At 37.9% G+C, this 18190-nt stretch overlaps 1 protein-coding gene across 1 annotated transcript in view; it reads left to right on the forward strand.

Moving 5' to 3' along the window:
- The window catches only part of LOC112066431 (sodium/hydrogen exchanger 2-like), a 44975-nt gene that overhangs the window by 16656 nt on the left and 10129 nt on the right, over positions 1-18190 (forward strand). Inside the window, 1 exon segment of the mRNA XM_055081591.1 lies at positions 5826-5967. Within this exon segment, the coding sequence (XP_054937566.1) occupies positions 5826-5967 (142 nt within the window).

Here is an 18190-nt window from a genome sequence, read left to right on the forward strand (position 1 = left end):
TATATCTTGCTCCCAAAATCCACCTCCTCAACTTGGGATATTTTGCTGTCTATTCAGGTTTTCCACAGATGCAGGGTACATCAAGTTGATTGTGGAGCTTTAATCCGCTGGTTCTGAGGCTGCTGGGGGAGACCTCCCCCTCTCCTCTTTGTTTGCACAGCTCCTGGAGTTCAACTTTGGACTTGACCCCGCCTCTGCGTGTAGGTCGTCCGAGGGCGTCTGCCCTTCGCTCAGACAGGACGGGGTTAAAGGAGCAGCTGATTCGGGGGCTATGGCACAGGCCAGGGGGAGGGAGGGGCACGGATGCGGGGCAAGCCTGCGGCGGCAGAGGCCGGTGTAATGCTGCACCGGCCCGAGGTGCACCGCGCGTTCTCCCGGGGAAGCTGTCCCTGGATCCCCGGACCCCGGCAGTGGCGGGCTGCACGAGCTCCCTGGAGGGGCGGTGTGGAGAGTGACCTGTGCTCGCACACAGGCCTCTTGGTGGCGGCAGCAGCAACCCTAGCGTCCCACACCCGCCTCTGCTGTCTGCGCCGACAGCCGCGGCTCGCGCCCGTTTCTGGAGCTCCTTTACGCGGTGCGCTTAAACCCCTCTCCTCTCGCACCAGGAGACAAAGAGGCAAGAAAAAGTCTCTTGTCTCTTCGGCAGCTCCGCGCCCGTTTCTGGAGCTCCTTTAAGCGGCGCGCTTAAACCCCTCTCCTCGCGCACCAGGAAGCAAAGAGAGAAGGAAAGGTCTCTTGCCTCTTCGGCAGCTCCAGACTTCAACCGGACTCCCTCCCGGCTAGCCGTGGTGCCCTAACCCCTTCAGGCTGTTTTCACTCTGCCAACTCCAGAACTTTCCCTGGGATCCGACTCTAGATTTTTTTTTAAATGAATTTTTAATGGAGTATAGTAGCGTTACAATGTTGTGTTAGTTTCTGCTGTACAGCAAAGTGAATCAGCTATGTGTATACATATACATCCCCTCATTTTTGGATTTCTTTCCCATTTAGGTCACCACAGAGCACTGAGTAGAGTTCCCTGTGTTATACAGTAGATTCTCATTAATTATCTATTTCATATATAGTAGTGTATATATGTCAATCCCAATCTCCCAATTCATTCCACCCCCCTTATCCCCCTTGGTATCCGTAAGTTTGTTCTCTATGTCTGAGTCTCTATTTCTGCCTTGCAAATAGATCACCTATACCATTTTTCTAGATTCCACATATATGCATTAATATATGTTATTTGTTTTTCTCTTTCTGACTTACTTCGCTCCGTATGACAGTCTCTATGTCCATCCATGTCTCTGCAAACAGCACACTTTTGTTCCGTTTTATGGCTGATTAACATTCCATTATAAATATGTATCACATCTTCTTTATCCATTCATCTGTTGGTGGGCATTTAGGTTGCTTCCATGTCATGGCTATTGTAAATAGTGTTGCAATGAACATTGGGGTGCAGGTATATTTTTGAACTATGGTTTTCTCAGGGTATATGCCCAGGAGTGGGATTGCTGGATAAATTTTTAGTTTTTTAAAGAACCTCCATACTGTTTTTCATAGTGACTGTATCAATTTACATTCCCATCAACAGTGTAAGAGGGTTCCCTTTTCTCCACACCCTCTCCAGCATTTATTGTTTGTAGATTTTTTGATGATGGCCATTGTGATTGGTGTGAGGGTAATACTGCATTGCAGTTTTGATTTGCATTTCTCTAGTAATTAGTGATGTTGAGCATCTTTACGTGTGTTTGTTGGCCATCTGTATATCTTCTTTGGAGAAATGTCTATTTAAGTCTTCTGCACATTTTAGGATTGGGTTGTTTGTTTTCTTGATATTGAGCTGCATAAGCTGCTTGTAAATTTTGGAGATTAATTCTTTGACAGTTGCTTCATTGGCAAATATTTGCTCACATTCTGAGGATTGTCTTTTCGTCTTGTTTATGGTTTCCTTTGCTATGCAAAAGCTTTTAAGTTTCATTAGCTCCCATTTGTTTATTTTTTTTTATTTCCATTTCTCTAGGAAGTGGGTCAAAAAGGATCTTGCTGTGAGTCATGTCATAGAGTGCTTGTTTTCCTCTAAGAGTTTTAGTGTCTGACCTTACATTTAGGTCTTTAACCCATTTTGAGTTTATTTTTGTCTGTGGTGTTAGAGAGTGTTCTCATTTCATTCTTTTACATGTAGCTGTCTAGTTTTCCCAGCATCACTTATTGAAGAGGCTGTCTTTTCTCCATTGTATATTCTTGCCTCCTTTATCAAAAATAAGGTCACCATATGTGCGTGGGTTTATCTCTGGGCTTTCTATCTTGTTCCTTTGATCTATATTTCTGTTTTTGTGCCAGTACCATACTGTCTTGACTTCTGTAGCTTTGTAGTACAGTCTGAAGTCCGGAAGCCTGATTCCTTCAGCTCTGTTTTTCTTTCTCAAGAATGCTTTGACTATTTGGGGTCTTTTGTGTTTCCATACAAATTGTGAATTTTTTTGTTCTAGTTCTGTTATAAATGCCATTGGTAGTTTGATAGGGATTGCATTGAATCTGCAGATTGCTTTGGGTAGTATAGTCATTTTCACAATGTTATTCTTCCAATCCAAGAACATGGTATATCTCTCCATCTGTTTGTGTGATCTTTAATTTCCTTCATCAGTGTCTTATAGTATTCTGCATACAGGTCTTTTGACTCCTTAGGCACAACTGAGGAGTGTGCACTTGCTCCAATGATATCCACCTCTACTGCCTCCAGCAGCAACATGGATTGGTTTAGAGATTATCATACTAAGTTTAGTAAGTCATAAAGAGAAAGGCAAATACCATATGATATCATTTATATGTATCATCTAAAATATATAAATGGTCTTATTTACAAAATATTCTCATGGACATAGAAAACAAACTTATGGTTACCAAAGGGGAAAAGGGTTAGGGGAGGGATTGGGATTTGCAGATACAAACTACTATATATAAAATAGATAAACAAGAAGGTCCTACTGTATAGTACAGAGAACTATATTCAATATCCTGTAATAAACCTCTTTGGAGAAATGTCTATTTAAGTCTTCTGCACATTTTAGGATTGGGTTGTTTGTTTTCTTGATATTGAGCTGCATAAGCTGCTTGTAAATTTTGGAGATTAATTCTTTGACAGTTGCTTCATTGGCAAATATTTGCTCACATTCTGAGGATTGTCTTTTCGTCTTGTTTATGGTTTCCTTTGCTATGCAAAAGCTTTTAAGTTTCATTAGCTCCCATTTGTTTATTTTTTTTTATTTCCATTTCTCTAGGAAGTGGGTCAAAAAGGATCTTGCTGTCATAGATGTCATAGAGTGCTTGTTTTCCTCTAAGAGTTTTAGTGTCTGACCTTACATTTAGGTCTTTAACCCATTTTGAGTTTATTTTTGTCTGTGGTGTTAGAGAGTGTTCTCATTTCATTCTTTTACATGTAGCTGTCTAGTTTTCCCAGCATCACTTATTGAAGAGGCTGTCTTTTCTCCATTGTATATTCTTGCCTCCTTTATCAAAAATAAGGTCACCATATGTGCGTGGGTTTATCTCTGGGCTTTCTATCTTGTTCCTTTGATCTATATTTCTGTTTTTGTGCCAGTACCATACTGTCTTGACTTCTGTAGCTTTGTAGTGGGATAGGGATTTGCAGATACAAACTACTATATATAAAATAGATAAACAAGAAGGTCCTACTGTATAGTACAGAGAACTATATTCAATATCCTGTAATAAACCATAATGGAAAAGGATATGAAAAACAATATATATGTATATGTATAACTGAATCACTTTGCTGTATACCAGAAACTAACACAACACTGTAAATCAACTATACTTCAACTTAAAAAAAAAAAGAATAGTAATATGTTAAGACCTAGCAAGAACAAATGTTAGACGAATGCCAGGATTTCATAGATTTGTATGTATAGTTTCGTGTGAAAATTCATGAGACGAAACAAATCCTCTTTCCAATACCATTTTATTTCTAAATTATAATGTGTAGATAACCACTACATCTGGTATGAGAAAAGGAAAAAGATCCTTATCATAAAATAGTCATTGAGGTATCTGTACCTCTTTTAAGCCTGACATCACAATTTAGCTTAATTTTGTGCCTAGATATACAGAGGAAAGATGAGCTGAATACAGACCATATGAGGCTAGGAATTTTTTCCCTTTGGATTTTAGCCATATTAAATGATATGTTTATTTGCAATTCTGTTAAATTAGAAGATTTGTGTAGAATATTCTCATTCTTTTGGTTTGGGAACCCACTTAGTATAAATAATAAACAAAACTGAAAAGTCAGCATTCTGGCAATATGTCAATATTGCTGAAGCAATACACCTAAGCTGGCCAAAATGCAGTTTGACTCATAGTATTCTGGATGAATTTCCATTTAGCCAAATGGTAATTTGGCCTCAAATGAATATCCTGTCACTAGCTTTGAGTTCTGGTAATTTTAATACAGCATAAGAATGATCAGAAATTTGATTATATATCTTTAGGCAGTATTGGAACAACTTAAATGTTCAACAGTGGGGAAGTAGTTATTATTAGAAAAATAATAATATAAAGTCATGTGTGGCTTTGGAAGGTTTTGTTCCAAAGTGTTAGCAATAATTTTCTCTCTGGATGGGTGGGATTATGGGTGCTTTGCCTATTTGCATTTTTCTCTAAGAGCTTCCTTTTCTTTTGTAGTAATAAGAAAGATAATTAAAGGCTAAAGAAACTTAGTTTTTAAAAGAAAATTAAAAGATCTAAAATTTTCAGTGGATTTAGCTCTCAATTATTTTAATCATACTGCTCTAATAGTTTGACTAAGTTTTCGTTTTCTGGCACTGTGTAAAATATTTAAATTGAATTAAAATGTTTTTAAAAACAGAAATATGGACCACAATTCTTAGTCATATACAGAGGCTGCCAGACTACTCCCATGGCTCTCCAAATTGCCATATATATATTTTTTCCAAGCAAATCAATTTTGGCTAAATTGTCTGTTAGCCAACTTATTTCAGCTCAAATTTTGTGTAAGAATCCCCACTTTCAGCCCATCTGTCAAGTAACCTTGCATTCTCTTTCTGGTCTTGAGGTTAATTATCTGATAAACTCATTCACAGTAAGATGTTCGAAACATAATCACTGGGAGTAAGATCTATGGGACAAAGGTTTAACTGGTGCCCTTCAAATAGTACTAGTACATGAGCAAGCACTTCTCTCGTGGTTAAGGCTCGTTTTTGAGACTACAGACAAATGTGAGGAGTAAAAAGCTTTGGCTGAGGCCTTGAGTCTCAGAACTCTAGACTCTGGGTGACTGGAGGAAAAAGGAACCTTTTTTCAAAGCCTTGAAGAACATGGAATCCTGGCTCATCAAAGATTAAAACCAACACACGTCACATTACTTAACTTTTAGTTCACCAGCTTGGGTCACCTCACTAGTATTTATAAGACTGAAGAGAAAGTTATATTCTGTTTGTAGAGACTATTTTTGCAGAATGCCCCAGATTAGTCTACATGGGCCTAAGGAAGGGAATTGCACTGCTTTCATCCTAAAAAACAGAAAAATCAAAGGAAAAACCAAAGCACAACCCAAATAAAAAGTAACTATTTAAAGAAATCTCTCTGAGGAAATAAACCTTAAATAGTTTAGTTAGTTTAGGCTTTTAAACTATTCATCACAAATCCTTAGAATTCCAATCTAGTTTAACACTAATTTATTATAATGTTTGTAGCATTTTCCTTCTGTTGATTACTCAAGTATTCTACTTACTGGAAAATTTAGGAGTTCTTGTGCTGACTTTCTTCGTGAACAAATGTCATGTGAATACATTCACCAGAAAGGACAAATTTATTATAGCCTATGGAGGACTGAGGGGAGCAATCTGTTTCTCCCTTGTTTTTCTGCTCCCAGAGTTTTCCAGAAAGAAGTTCTTCATTGCAGCAATCACAGTTGTTATCCTCTTTACCGTTATTGTTCAGGTAAACAAAACAAAGTAGTGCAATTTGAAACCTTACACTTAGATGCATATGAATGGGCCAACATTCTCCTTCAGGAACTTGAAATGAGTGTATATGTAGGAGAGACAATTATAGCATGTGAAATAGTCTCTACCATAAATCAAACAGAACATTTGCAAAACTTGAGATGAGATTTATTTTTAAATCAGTAGGGGAATGGAAGAATTGCCATTTATTCAAGTGGTTGACACCAATAGCTTTACAACAAAGACTGCATTTTAGCTGCTTAAAAAGGTAAGGTTGAGGTTGAGAACAGAAGAGGAAATAAATAAAATGCTTTAGGAGTTTCATTCTAAGGCAGCTTTTCTCTTGAATTATCTCTTTTTCCTCTCCATATCACCATTTCCCTCTAATTGCCATTTCACTTCAGTTTTATAAAGCTGGGAAAAAAATATTGAAAAAATTTCTAAAAACCTATTCAGCAACTTAATGAGATAGTATTTCAAATTTTGGCTAAAATGTTTTAACAAGCATAATAATGGTGGATATTTGTGTGTGTATGTGTGTGTGTGTGGTGGAATAAGACAAGTCAGAAGATGTGAATCTGGCAGGCTTCCCTTAAACAAAATAATTATTTCTCTAGAATGGGTGAGATCATTCCTTAGGCTTTGAATTTTTTGTTTTGTTTTATTTTGTTTGTAAATGACTGCTTAAGGTTGAACATTTATTTTCTTCTCATTTAAAACTTAATGAATTGTATTAAAACAGTCCCGAATCAAATTGTGTTTTTATATAAGCACTAACTGATTTTCACTTTAATATGTTTCATGTAGCGCAATGTTACTTCAAAATGCAGTCATTTTAAAGAATTCACTTTCAATTCCTATAGCATTTAGAATTCTTAATGTCTCTGATAATTTATCAGTAACACTCATGTTCTCCTTTAATTTTGCATTTCTTCCAGGTGTTCAAATGCATCTTACTCCTAGAGACTTCATCATTTGATATTTACATTTTCCCATTGATTAATACTGTAATCCATTTAAGACCCTGATTGGGGAGTTTAGGTGTTTTGGGGAGGTATTGTTGGATGATTGCAATTGTAGACAGATTGTACAATAATGTCTCATGTCATTCTAACACCATATAGTGGTTAAAATATTTTCAGAAATTTAAATTTTGTTTAAGAATTAAGACCCATTGGGGGAAAAAAGAAACCCAAAGTACAATGTTATATTTTACTTATTTGAGATTGATAAAATTACCATGATATGTTTCAAGCAAATGAGTGCCTGGTCCACCATCAGTAGAACATGTCTTTCAATTTTTTTCTGTGATACACTGGACATGCTCTGTGGTGATCTGGCCATTTTTACCCCTTTATTCTTCTTGAGAGGAAAAGAGGACTAGAGGTAAAATCAGAAGACCTGGGTGCTATTCACAACTTTATTCCAGATGAGCGTTCTATCTTGGACATTTTACTGATTACTCAGTATCTTTTTTTTTTTTTTTTTTTTTTTTGTAGAAAGAGGATACAGGACCTATCTTTCAGGGCTGTTTTGTTATAAAGATCAAATAGTAATATAAGTTTAAAAGCATTTTGTGTTTATAAGATATTATTTTTATTATTACTATGACTGAGCACACTCAAGAAATTTATCTTCATATGCTGCATCAGCTTGTCAGTTTCATGAACTACAATTTGGATTCTGCCCTCACTGTTCCACCAAAATTATTCTTGCCAAAATGTCTCTGCTGGCCTCCTTAGTTCCAAGTTAGGATACATTATTTTGTCCTAACATTATGAAACTTGTCAGCAAAGTTGTATACAGTGGGCTACTTCTTTCTTGAAATGGTTTTTGTTTGTTTGTTTTGACATCATACCCCACTAGTGTTTCTGTCTTTCTGGGCATTTCATAGACATCTTTGCAGGCTGATCCTTTTCTATTGGGTCTCTAAATGTAAGGGTTCTCCAGTATTAGGTCCTGAATATTCTGTTCTCCCTATACTTTTTCATTAGGTGTTTATATTCATTTTCATGGCTTCAAATGCAGTATAAATTCCGATGACTTCTGTTTACCTGTAGTCCAGCTATCTACACTGAGATCTAGATGTTTACATTCAACTGTTACTTCATACTTCCCCTTGGATGTCTCACAAAAATATCACAGCTGTTAACTGAAAAAAAAAAGCACAACCTAAAAGTTGTGAGTTATGTTTTATTTGGGCACCTTACTGAGGACTATAGCCTGGGAACAACCTCTCAGATAGCTCTGAGGAACTATTTCAAAGAGGTAAGAGAGGAGCCAGGATATATAGGAGTTTTTGCTGAAAAGAAATGCAGTCAAACATCAAAACATTACTGCTAATCACAAAAAGCAGACATCTCAAGTTAAAGATTTTAGTGTTTTTCTATGTATGGGAAGATGCAAGGGTCTGAGCTCTTTGAAATTATTCCTTAGATATGCATCTTAACTTTCTAGGGCCACTGTCCTGTTTTTCTCCATCCTGAATTCCCCTCAGGGCATACCTTTGGAGGTAGCTGCAGTAGCTGATGGCTTGCTGGCAGGCAACATTTGTTTTCATCCATACAGGCAATATATCTACAGAGGATAAATCTGATTCTCATCTGTTTTGCTTCTGTCTTAGTAAATGGCTCTGATATCCATCCATTTACTAAGGCTAGAAATGTAGAATACATCTTTGATTATTTCCTTTTACTTATCCTTCACGTCAAACCCTGTGGTTTCTAACTCCAAAATAGATCTTCAGTATATGTATTTGATTTTAAAAAGTTTCTAGGTATAAAAAATTGTATTAATAATATATTTTGATTTATGACACACTAGAATCATTGGCCCATACGTGGCATTTATTTATTCATTCATTCATTCTTTTTTTTTCCCATTTTAACCTTTTTATTTACTATTTCTTGTTCTCATTTCTTTTTTTTTTTTTTTTTTTTTTTTTTTTGCGGTACACGGGCCTCTCACTGCTGTGACCTCTCCCATTGTGGAGCACAGGCTCCGAAAGCGCAGTCTCAGCAGCCATGGCTCACAGGCCCAGCCGCTCCATGGCATGTGGCATCCTCCCAGAACGGGGCACGAACCCGTGTGTCCTGCATTGGCAGACGAACTCTCAACCACTGTGTCACCAGGGAAGCCCCTCCTCATTTCTTTATGCCTCTTTGCACAGCTATTGTTAAGTTTGTTACATTTCTATATATTATAGGCCCAACAATACAATTATATACATATCATTTTATGAAATTGCTATTTAAATCAGATAAGAGAAGAAAGGAGAACAAATAGGTAATTATACTGTCTTTTATAATTCCCTATATAATTACCTTTGTTCGTACTTTTTGATTTTACATATAGATTTTAATTACACTCTGGTGTCACTTGCTTTCAACCTGACAATCTTCCTTTATTGTTTCCTGTGAGGCAGGTCAGCTAGCAATGAATTTTTCTGTTTTTGTTTATCTCAGAATGTCTTTATTTCACCTTCATTTTGAAAATAGTTTGTTGAATATAAGATTCTTGGTTGACAGTTTTCTTTCAACACTTTGAATGTGTGATCCCATTGTCTTCTGTCCTCCATTTTTTCTGATTAGAAGTCAGCTGTTAATATTATTTGAGGTCTGTGTCTTCTGTCCTCCATTTCTTCTGATTAGAAGTCAGCTGTTAATATTATTTGAGTTCTGTTGTACTGGGTAAGTCATTTTTCTCTTGCTGACTTCAAGAGTTTCTTTTTGTCTTTGTCTTTCAAAATTTTAACTATGATGTGTCTGGGTGTGAATATTGTTCCATTTAAATTACTTGTGGTTTATTGAGCTTGTCAGGTGTGTAGACTTTTTTTTTTACCAAATTTGGGATGTTTTAAGTCATTATTATTGCCAGTATTTTCTCTGCTTCTTTCTTTCTCTTCTCATCCCGGTACTCTCACCATGCTTGTGTTGGTACACTCGGAGCATTCTCACATTTGTTGGGTGCTCTCATCTTTTTTTTTCTTATCATTTTTTCTGTTTGTTTTTCAGATTGCATAATCTCTATCATTCTATCTTTAACTGCACTGAGTCTTTCCTCTGTGAGCTCAAATCCACCATTGATTCCCCCTAGTGAATTTTTTTAAATTTTGGTTATGGTAGTTTTCAACTCCAGAACTTCTCATTAGGTTCTTTTTAAGTCATTTCTGTCTCTTTATTGATATTCTCTACTTGGTGTGGTAGTGTCATCATACTTTAATTCTTTACACATGGTCTCTTTCAGCTCTTTGTTAAAGTCCCCTACTATGATTGTGTTACTGTCAATTTCCCCTTTTATGGCTGTTAGTATTTGCCTTATGTATTGAGGTACTCCTATGTTATGAGAATTGCTACTCCAGCTTTCTTCTGATTTCCATTTGCATGGAATATCTTTTTCCATCCCCTCACTTTCAGTCTGTATGTGTCCCTAGGTCTGAAGTGGGTCTCTTGTAGACAGCATATATATGGGTCTTGTTTTTGTTTCCATTCAGCCAGTCTGTGTCTTTTGGTGGGAGCATTTAATCCATTTACATTTAAGGTAATTATCGATATGTATGGTCCTATTACCATTTACTTAACTGTTTTGGGTTGTTCTTGTAGGTCTTTTCCTTCTCTTGTGTTTCTTGCCTAGAGAAGTTCCTTTAGCATTTGTTGTAGAGCTGGTTTGGTGGTGCTGAACTCTCTCAGCTTTTGCTTGTCTGTGAAGGTTTTAATTTCTCCATCAAATCTGAATGAGATTCTTGCTGGGTAGAGTAATTTTGGCTGTAGGTTTTTCTCCTTCATCATTTTAAATATGTCCTGCCACTCCCTTCTGGCTTGCAGAGTTTCTGCTGAAAGATCAGCTGTTAACCTTATGGGGATTCCCTTTTGTGTTATTTGTTGTTTTTTTCTTGCTGCTTTTAATATGTTTTCTTTGTATTTAATTTTTGATGGTTTGATTAATATGTGTCTTGGCGTGTTTCTCCTTGGATTTATCCTGTATGGGACTCTCTGTGCTTCCTGGACTTGATTAACTATTTCCTTTCCCATATTAGGGAAGTTTTCAACTATAATCTCTTCAAATATTTTCTCAGTCCCTTTCTTTTTCTCTTCTTCTTCTGGGACTCCTATAATTCGAATGTTGGTGCATTTAATATTGTCCCAGAGGTCTCTGAGACTGTCTTCTATTCTTTTCATTGTTTTTTCTTTATTCTGCTCTGTAGTAGTTATTTCCACTATTTTATATTCCAAGTCACTTATCCGTTCTTCTGCCTCAGTTATTCTGCTATTGGTCCCTTCTAGAGAATTTTTAATTTCATGTATTGTGTTGTTCATCACTTTTTGTTTGCTCTTTAGTTCTTCTAGGTCCTTGTTAAAAGTTTCTTGTATTTTCTCCATTCTACTCCCAAGATTTTGGATCATCTTTACTATCATTTTTCTGGATTCTTTTTCAGGTAGACTGCTTCCTTCCTCTGCATTTGTTAGGTCTGGTGGGTTTTTGCCTTGCTCCTTCATCTGCTGTGTGTTTCTCTGTCTTCTCATTTTGCTTTACTTCCTGTGTTTGGAGTCTCCTTTTTGCAGGCTGCAGGTTCGTAGTTACCGTTGTTTTTGTTGTCTGTCCCCAGTGGCTAAAGTTGGTTCAGTAGGTTGTGTAGGCTTCCTGGTGGAGGGGACTAGTACCTGTGTTCTGGTGGATGAGGCTAGATCTTGTCTTTCTGGTGAGCAGGTCCACGTCTGGTGGTGTGTATTGGGGTGTCAGTGGCCTTATTATGATTTTTGGCAGCCTCTGTGCTAATCGATGGGATTGTGTTCCTGTCTTGCTAAGTGTTTGGCATAGGGTGTTCAGCACTGTAGCTTGCTGGTCATTGAGTGAAGCTGGGTCTTGGCGTTGAGTTGGAGAACTCTGGGAGATTTTCACTGTTTGATATTATGTGGAGCTTGGAGTTCTCTTGTGGACCAGTGTCCTAAAGTTGGCTCTCCCACCTCAGAGGCACAGCACTGACTCCTGGCTTGACCACCAAGTGCCTTTCATCCACACAGTTCAGATTTGTGTAGGCTTCCTGGTGGAGGGGACTAGTACCTGTGTTCTGGTGGATGAGGCTAGATCTTGTCTTTCTGGTGAGCAGGTCCACGTCTGGTGGTGTGTATTGGGGTGTCAGTGGCCTTATTATGATTTTTGGCAGCCTCTGTGCTAATCGATGGGATTGTGTTCCTGTCTTGCTAAGTGTTTGGCATAGGGTGTTCAGCACTGTAGCTTGCTGGTCATTGAGTGAAGCTGGGTCTTGGCGTTGAGTTGGAGAACTCTGGGAGATTTTCACTGTTTGATATTATGTGGAGCTTGGAGTTCTCTTGTGGACCAGTGTCCTAAAGTTGGCTCTCCCACCTCAGAGGCACAGCACTGACTCCTGGCTTGACCACCAAGTGCCTTTCATCCACACAGTTCAGATTAAAAGGGAGAAAAACTAGAAAGAAAGAAAGAAAGAAAGAAAGAAAGAAAGAAAGAAAGAAAGAAAGAAAGAAAGAAAGAAAGAAAGAAAGAAAGAAAGAAAGAAAGAAAGAAAGAAAGAAAGAAAGAAAGAAAGAAAGGAAGGAAGGAAGGAAGGAAGGAAGAAAGGAAGAAAGAAGGAAGATAAAATAAAGTAGGATAAAATAAAATAAAGTTATTAAGATAAAAAATTAAAAATAATTATTAAGAAAAATATTTTTTTAAGTAAAACAGAAAAAAAAACCGGAGAGTCAGAACCCTAGGACAAATGGTGAAAGCAAAGCTATACAGACAAAATCTCACACAGAAGCATACACATACACACTCACAAAAAGAGGAAAAGGGGAAAAATAATACATCTTGCTCCCGAAGTCCACCTCTGCAATTTGGGATGATTCATTGTCTATTCAGGTTTTCCACCAATTCAGGGTACATCAAGTTGAATGTGGAGCTTTAATCCGCTGCTTCTGAGGCTGCTGGGAGAAATTTCCCTTTCTCTTCTTTGTTCGCACAGCTCCCGGGGTTCAGCTTTGGATTTGGCCCCGTCTCTGCATGTAGGTTGCTGGAGGGCATCTGTTCTTCACTCATACAGGACGGGGTTTAAAGAGCAGCTGATTCAGGGGCTCTGGCTCACTCAGGCCGTGGGGAGGGAGGGGTACAGATGTGGGGCGAGCCTGCGGCTGATGTGACGTTACACCAGCCTGAGGTGCGCTGTGCGTTCTCCCGGGGAAGTTGTCCCTGGATCACGGGATCCTGGCAGTGGCGGGCTGCACAGGCTCCCAGGAGGGGCAGTGGGGATAGTGACCTGTGCTCACACACAGGCTTCTTGGTGGCGGCAGCAGCAGCCTTAGCGTCTCATGCCTGTCTCTGGGGTCCACGCTGTTAGCCGCGGCTCACGCCCGTGTCTGGAGCTCCTTTAAGCGACTCTCTGAATCGCCTCTACTCGTGCCCCCGAAACAATGGTCTCTTGCCTCTTCGGCAGCTGCAGACTTTTTCCCAGACTCCCTCCCAGCTAGCTGTGATGCGCTAGTCCCCTTCAGGCTGTGGTCACGCCACTAACCACTCTCCTCTCCCTGGGGTCCGACCGAAGCCCGAGCCTCAGCTCCCAGCCCCCGCCCACTCCGGCAGGTGAGCAGACAAGCCTCTCGGGCTGGTGAGTGCTGGTCAGCATCAATCCTCTGTGCGGGAACCTCTCCACTTTGCCCTCCGCACCCCTGTTACTGTGCTCTCCCCCGTGGCTCTGAAGCTCCCCCCTCTGCCACCTGCAGTCTCCGCCCGTGAAGGGGCTTCTAGTGTGTGGAAACCTTTCCTCTTTCACAGCTCCCTCCACTGGTGCAGGTCCCGTCCCTATTCTTTTTCTCTGTTTATTCTTTTGTCTTTTGCCCTACCCAGGTACGTGGGGAGTTTCTTGCCTTTTGGGAGGTCTGAGGTCTTCTGCCAGCGTTCAGTGGGTGTTCTATAGGAGCAGTTCCACGTGTAGATGTATTTCTGATGTATCTGTGGGGAGGAAGGTGATCTCTGTGTCCTACTCTTCCACCATCTTCTCTCGAAAACCCATTCATTCTTTCATTCTTTCATTTAATACTTCTAACAGTTGTGAGTCCAGCACTAAATTTGAAAAAGTTGACAATAACCCGTGCAATGCATGCCTATCCTGTTTTCTTTCATCTCTCTCTCTCTCACTGGTAACTGATATCCTGAATGAATCATTTGCCAATCTCTTGTCTTTTAAAAAATAGTTTTTGAAATCACATATTATACACATAAACAATTTATTGATCAGTTTAAATTGTTTTCTAACTTTATGAAAGGTGTATGTGGGGGGGGTGTATGTGTATGTTTTGCATGTAGCCTTCTGGAATTTTTTGGTCTATTAACATTTTATTACTAATACTTATTTACATAGTTGTGAGTAGTTGTAGCTCATTCATTTTCAGTGTTACAATACTGCATTTTATGATTATACACCAATTTATTTATTCATTGTCCTTTCAATTGGTTTTTTTTTTTCTCTTTTGCTTTTACAGATGGTGTTGTCAAAAATATTATTGTATCTGTCTCCTTGTAGAATCTCTATGCTATTCTCCATTACTATTGCCATGATCTTAGTCCAAGCTACTATCATCTGTTTCCTGAACTGCCTTAAAATTTTCCATTTTCCTTTCCCCTTTCAATCTGTTATCCCCACAGAATCAAAAGCAATATTTTTAAAACACAAATTGTATTACTTTCCAAAATTCTTCTATTGGTTCTTTTTAAACTTTTAATAAATTCCAAAGCACTTAACATGACTATAAGCTGTGAGAAATATGGCTCATGTCTACCTTTGAAGCCTCACATTTTTGGTCCATTCTCCCTCTTGATCACTGTGTTTTAAAAGCCTCTTTAACTGCTTCAAACTTGACAAACTTTTTCCCAACTTGGAGTTTTCCAAAATGTCATTCCTTCTCCCTAAAACACTATCTCCTAAGTTCCTTGCATATCTGTCTTCCTTTTATCCTTTAATCCTCAGCTATATACAACCTCCTCAGAGAAGCCTTCCCAGACCTTCTATGTAAGTGCATTTGATTTTATTTCTGGGAGAGCTGAAACTGTAATTAAACTATATCTTATTTTGATGGTGCGGGGCTTAGTATAAGCATCTCCATTTTGGGCCTATTGTTTTGAACACTTTCCTAGAATGTATCACTATATGTATGTATGTATGTATGTATGTATGTTTCTATCTACCTATCTATCAATCTTTTAGTTATTTTCTTCTCCACTTGGGTGATGTCTGTCTCCTCTACTAGGCTGAGTTCCATGAATGCAGGAAACATATATGATTTATTCTCCACTATATACTCAGAGTCTACTAGTGTGGGCTCCAATGAAATGTGCAATAAATATCTGTGAAATAAGGAAATAAATGAATAAATAGTAAATAAAAGTTAATTTGGAGTATGGATATAAATTATGAACATATATAGTAGAGATTTGAACTTGAGACCATTTTTTTCAAAAACCATGGTTTTTATTGATTTACTCAAGACTTCATTTAACCAGCTATGCTACAGAGATTCAAAATGTGGAATAAAATTTTGTCTCTCACCTATATTTTAACTCTTCAAAAGACCAGAATATAATAGTACAAAATACATAAAATGGGTTATAAGAGATGTCACTGGTTCAGGTTGGTTTGACATCTTTATTTTAAAAGCATTAATTTTGATCTATCCATGGTAGACTGAATGGAATGAATTAAATTAAGTGAAGATGGAGATGCCAGGTCATTAGACAGACCTGCTCACACTGGGAAGCTTTTTGCCTGTGATAAACACTGTTAAAGGATGTAGTTCTATCCCATGAAAGCATTGTATGATGATTTTTCAAATGTCAGAATGAATTTAGTGGACTAGCACAACTCAAATGTCATCTAAAAAGTGGGAATTACACAAAATTACTTATGAAAACCACGTGAATAGGATGATCCCCTGACTTTGGGCAATTCAGATGCATTTGCAAAAAATTACAGCTTTCCAAATTGTAAAGGAAGCTTTTGGGGTGACATGCTCATTTGGTGTGTTAAAGAAACCAGGGCCAAAGTAAGGCATTTTTGTCATTTAACAGTGCTGAAGAGCTGATGAAGAGCTAGGACACCTTGAGTTTCTTTTAAGTTTCAACCTTAACATTAATGGGAATTATTATCTGCTTCTTTCCACATCTCTGAAATAAGGTGAAAATAGAAACATTATGGGGATGCATTTTCAAAGTGCTTTGAAAATGACTAAGTCGTGTGGAAGTTCATTGAAAGCAATAGATTTTGTTGTTTATTTGCAGCCAGTTTTTTCCATATTCCACCTCATGTTTTATACTTCAGTTGATAGCTTTCTTTCTTAAAGTCCCTGTTCCCACATGTAAATGTTAGAGCAAATCTCAACTTCCCTTACTTTTCATTCAACCATACTTTTGGTTAAAAAGACAAAACAAAACTAAGAAAAGAGAACTCTGCAAAGAGCAACTGTTTGACAGTAGTCATCCATGGAAGCTCCTTCAACTTCCCAACATAACTGCATCTGCTCCTAGCCTTTTCTTTCTTCTTATTACAGAGCTGGGGTCTCCTATCTCAAGCTATGCTCTGTAATCTATTCCTTTCTTGTCTTGCATTTTCAATCATTTATTTTGTCTCATGTATATTCACACTCTTCTTTTCAACTAGATCCTTCCCATCAACTTTAAACAGGCTCAAGTCACTCCTATTTAAAACACAACACAACTACACTAAACTAAAGTAATTCTCTCTTTTGACCCCATAAATCTTTGTTGATCCCATCTCTTTTATTAAGGTTACTAATGGCATTTGCAATCCTCATTTCACTTGAGCTTTCACAGGGATTCCACATGAGTCAAACTCCCACCTTCTTGAAATATTGTCTTTTTTGTGCTTTGTGACAACTCACTTTCTGATTTTCCTCTTTCCTCTCTGGTTCCTCTTTCTCTGTCTCTTTTGCAAGCTTATTCTCATTGTTATATCACTAAATATCAGAGTTCCTCAAAGATTCCTGTAGAGCCTTTCCTATTCTCACTCTTTACTCTTTCCCTAATGATTTCATCCATACCCACATAACGGCTTCATTTACTGACTGTATACATATGACTTATGAATTTATATCTCTAGCTTAAATAGCTGAGTTCTAGAACATACTGTTTTCTTGACATCCTCACTTGGCTATCTCACAGGGATCTTAAGTTTTGTATGTTTAAAATTGAACTTTTGATGTTCCCTGCCAAACTGGTTCCTACATTTACTCATCCTCATTTAGATTAGTGTTACCATCCTCTACCCCTTTTGCTCAAGCATGGAATCTTAGTGTCATCCTTTCTGTCATACCGCCCTTTTTTATGTCTATTTGGTCACTAAGTCAGTTTCTTTGTATCTGCTCTGCCATCATCTTTGTCTAAGCTATCACCATCTCTAACATGGAATACAAAAAACAGTCTCCTAAACAGTCTCCTCATATCCATTATGGCTCATTTTCAACACTTTTTCCACACTGCAACTAGTTATCTTTTTCAAGCACAAATCTGGTCAAGCCATTTCAATTTTCAATTAGTCTTGGAATTTTTAAAAAATGGTTAACACAGCCTGGAAAGCTTTGCATTGTCTAACCCCAGCCTCTCTCACCAGTCTTAATAATAATATGATCTCCCTTGTACTCTACAACCCAACTACACAAGGTTTTCATTTTCTCTAATATGCCATGCCAAGGGGCGTTATCAGTGCTATTATTCCCTCAGCCAGGAATGGTTCTTTCCCCTTCATATAGCTAAAGTCTGCTCATCCTTTAGGTTTTAGCTTAGGAAAAACTTATCCTTCAATTTAAACTGTGTTACTCTGTCATAAACCAGCTTCATTTCCTTCAGAACACTTATCTCAAGTTGTAGTTGTTCATTCATTACTGCAATTATTAAACTAATGGCTCTCTCCCTGAGACATACTACACTGTAACCTCCATAAGGTTATGGACCCTTTTGACTTTACTTTCCCATTGTAACTCCAGAGCCTAATATAGAATTTGGCGCTAATACATGTTCAATAAATATTGTGGCACAACTCGATGAATAGTTATTAATATAGAATGTTTGCTTCTTTTATTATCCCTCTTAAGAAAAATTTAAAGTAACATGTGGAGAGGACTGTAATCCCATATATAATGGATGATGTATAATAAAGACAAAATGATATACCTGAGGTATTTGGCAATAATTGAAAT

Source organism: Physeter macrocephalus, chromosome 21 (genome assembly GCF_002837175.3).
Source record: "Physeter macrocephalus isolate SW-GA chromosome 21, ASM283717v5, whole genome shotgun sequence".
Taxonomy (NCBI): domain Eukaryota; kingdom Metazoa; phylum Chordata; class Mammalia; order Artiodactyla; family Physeteridae; genus Physeter; species Physeter macrocephalus.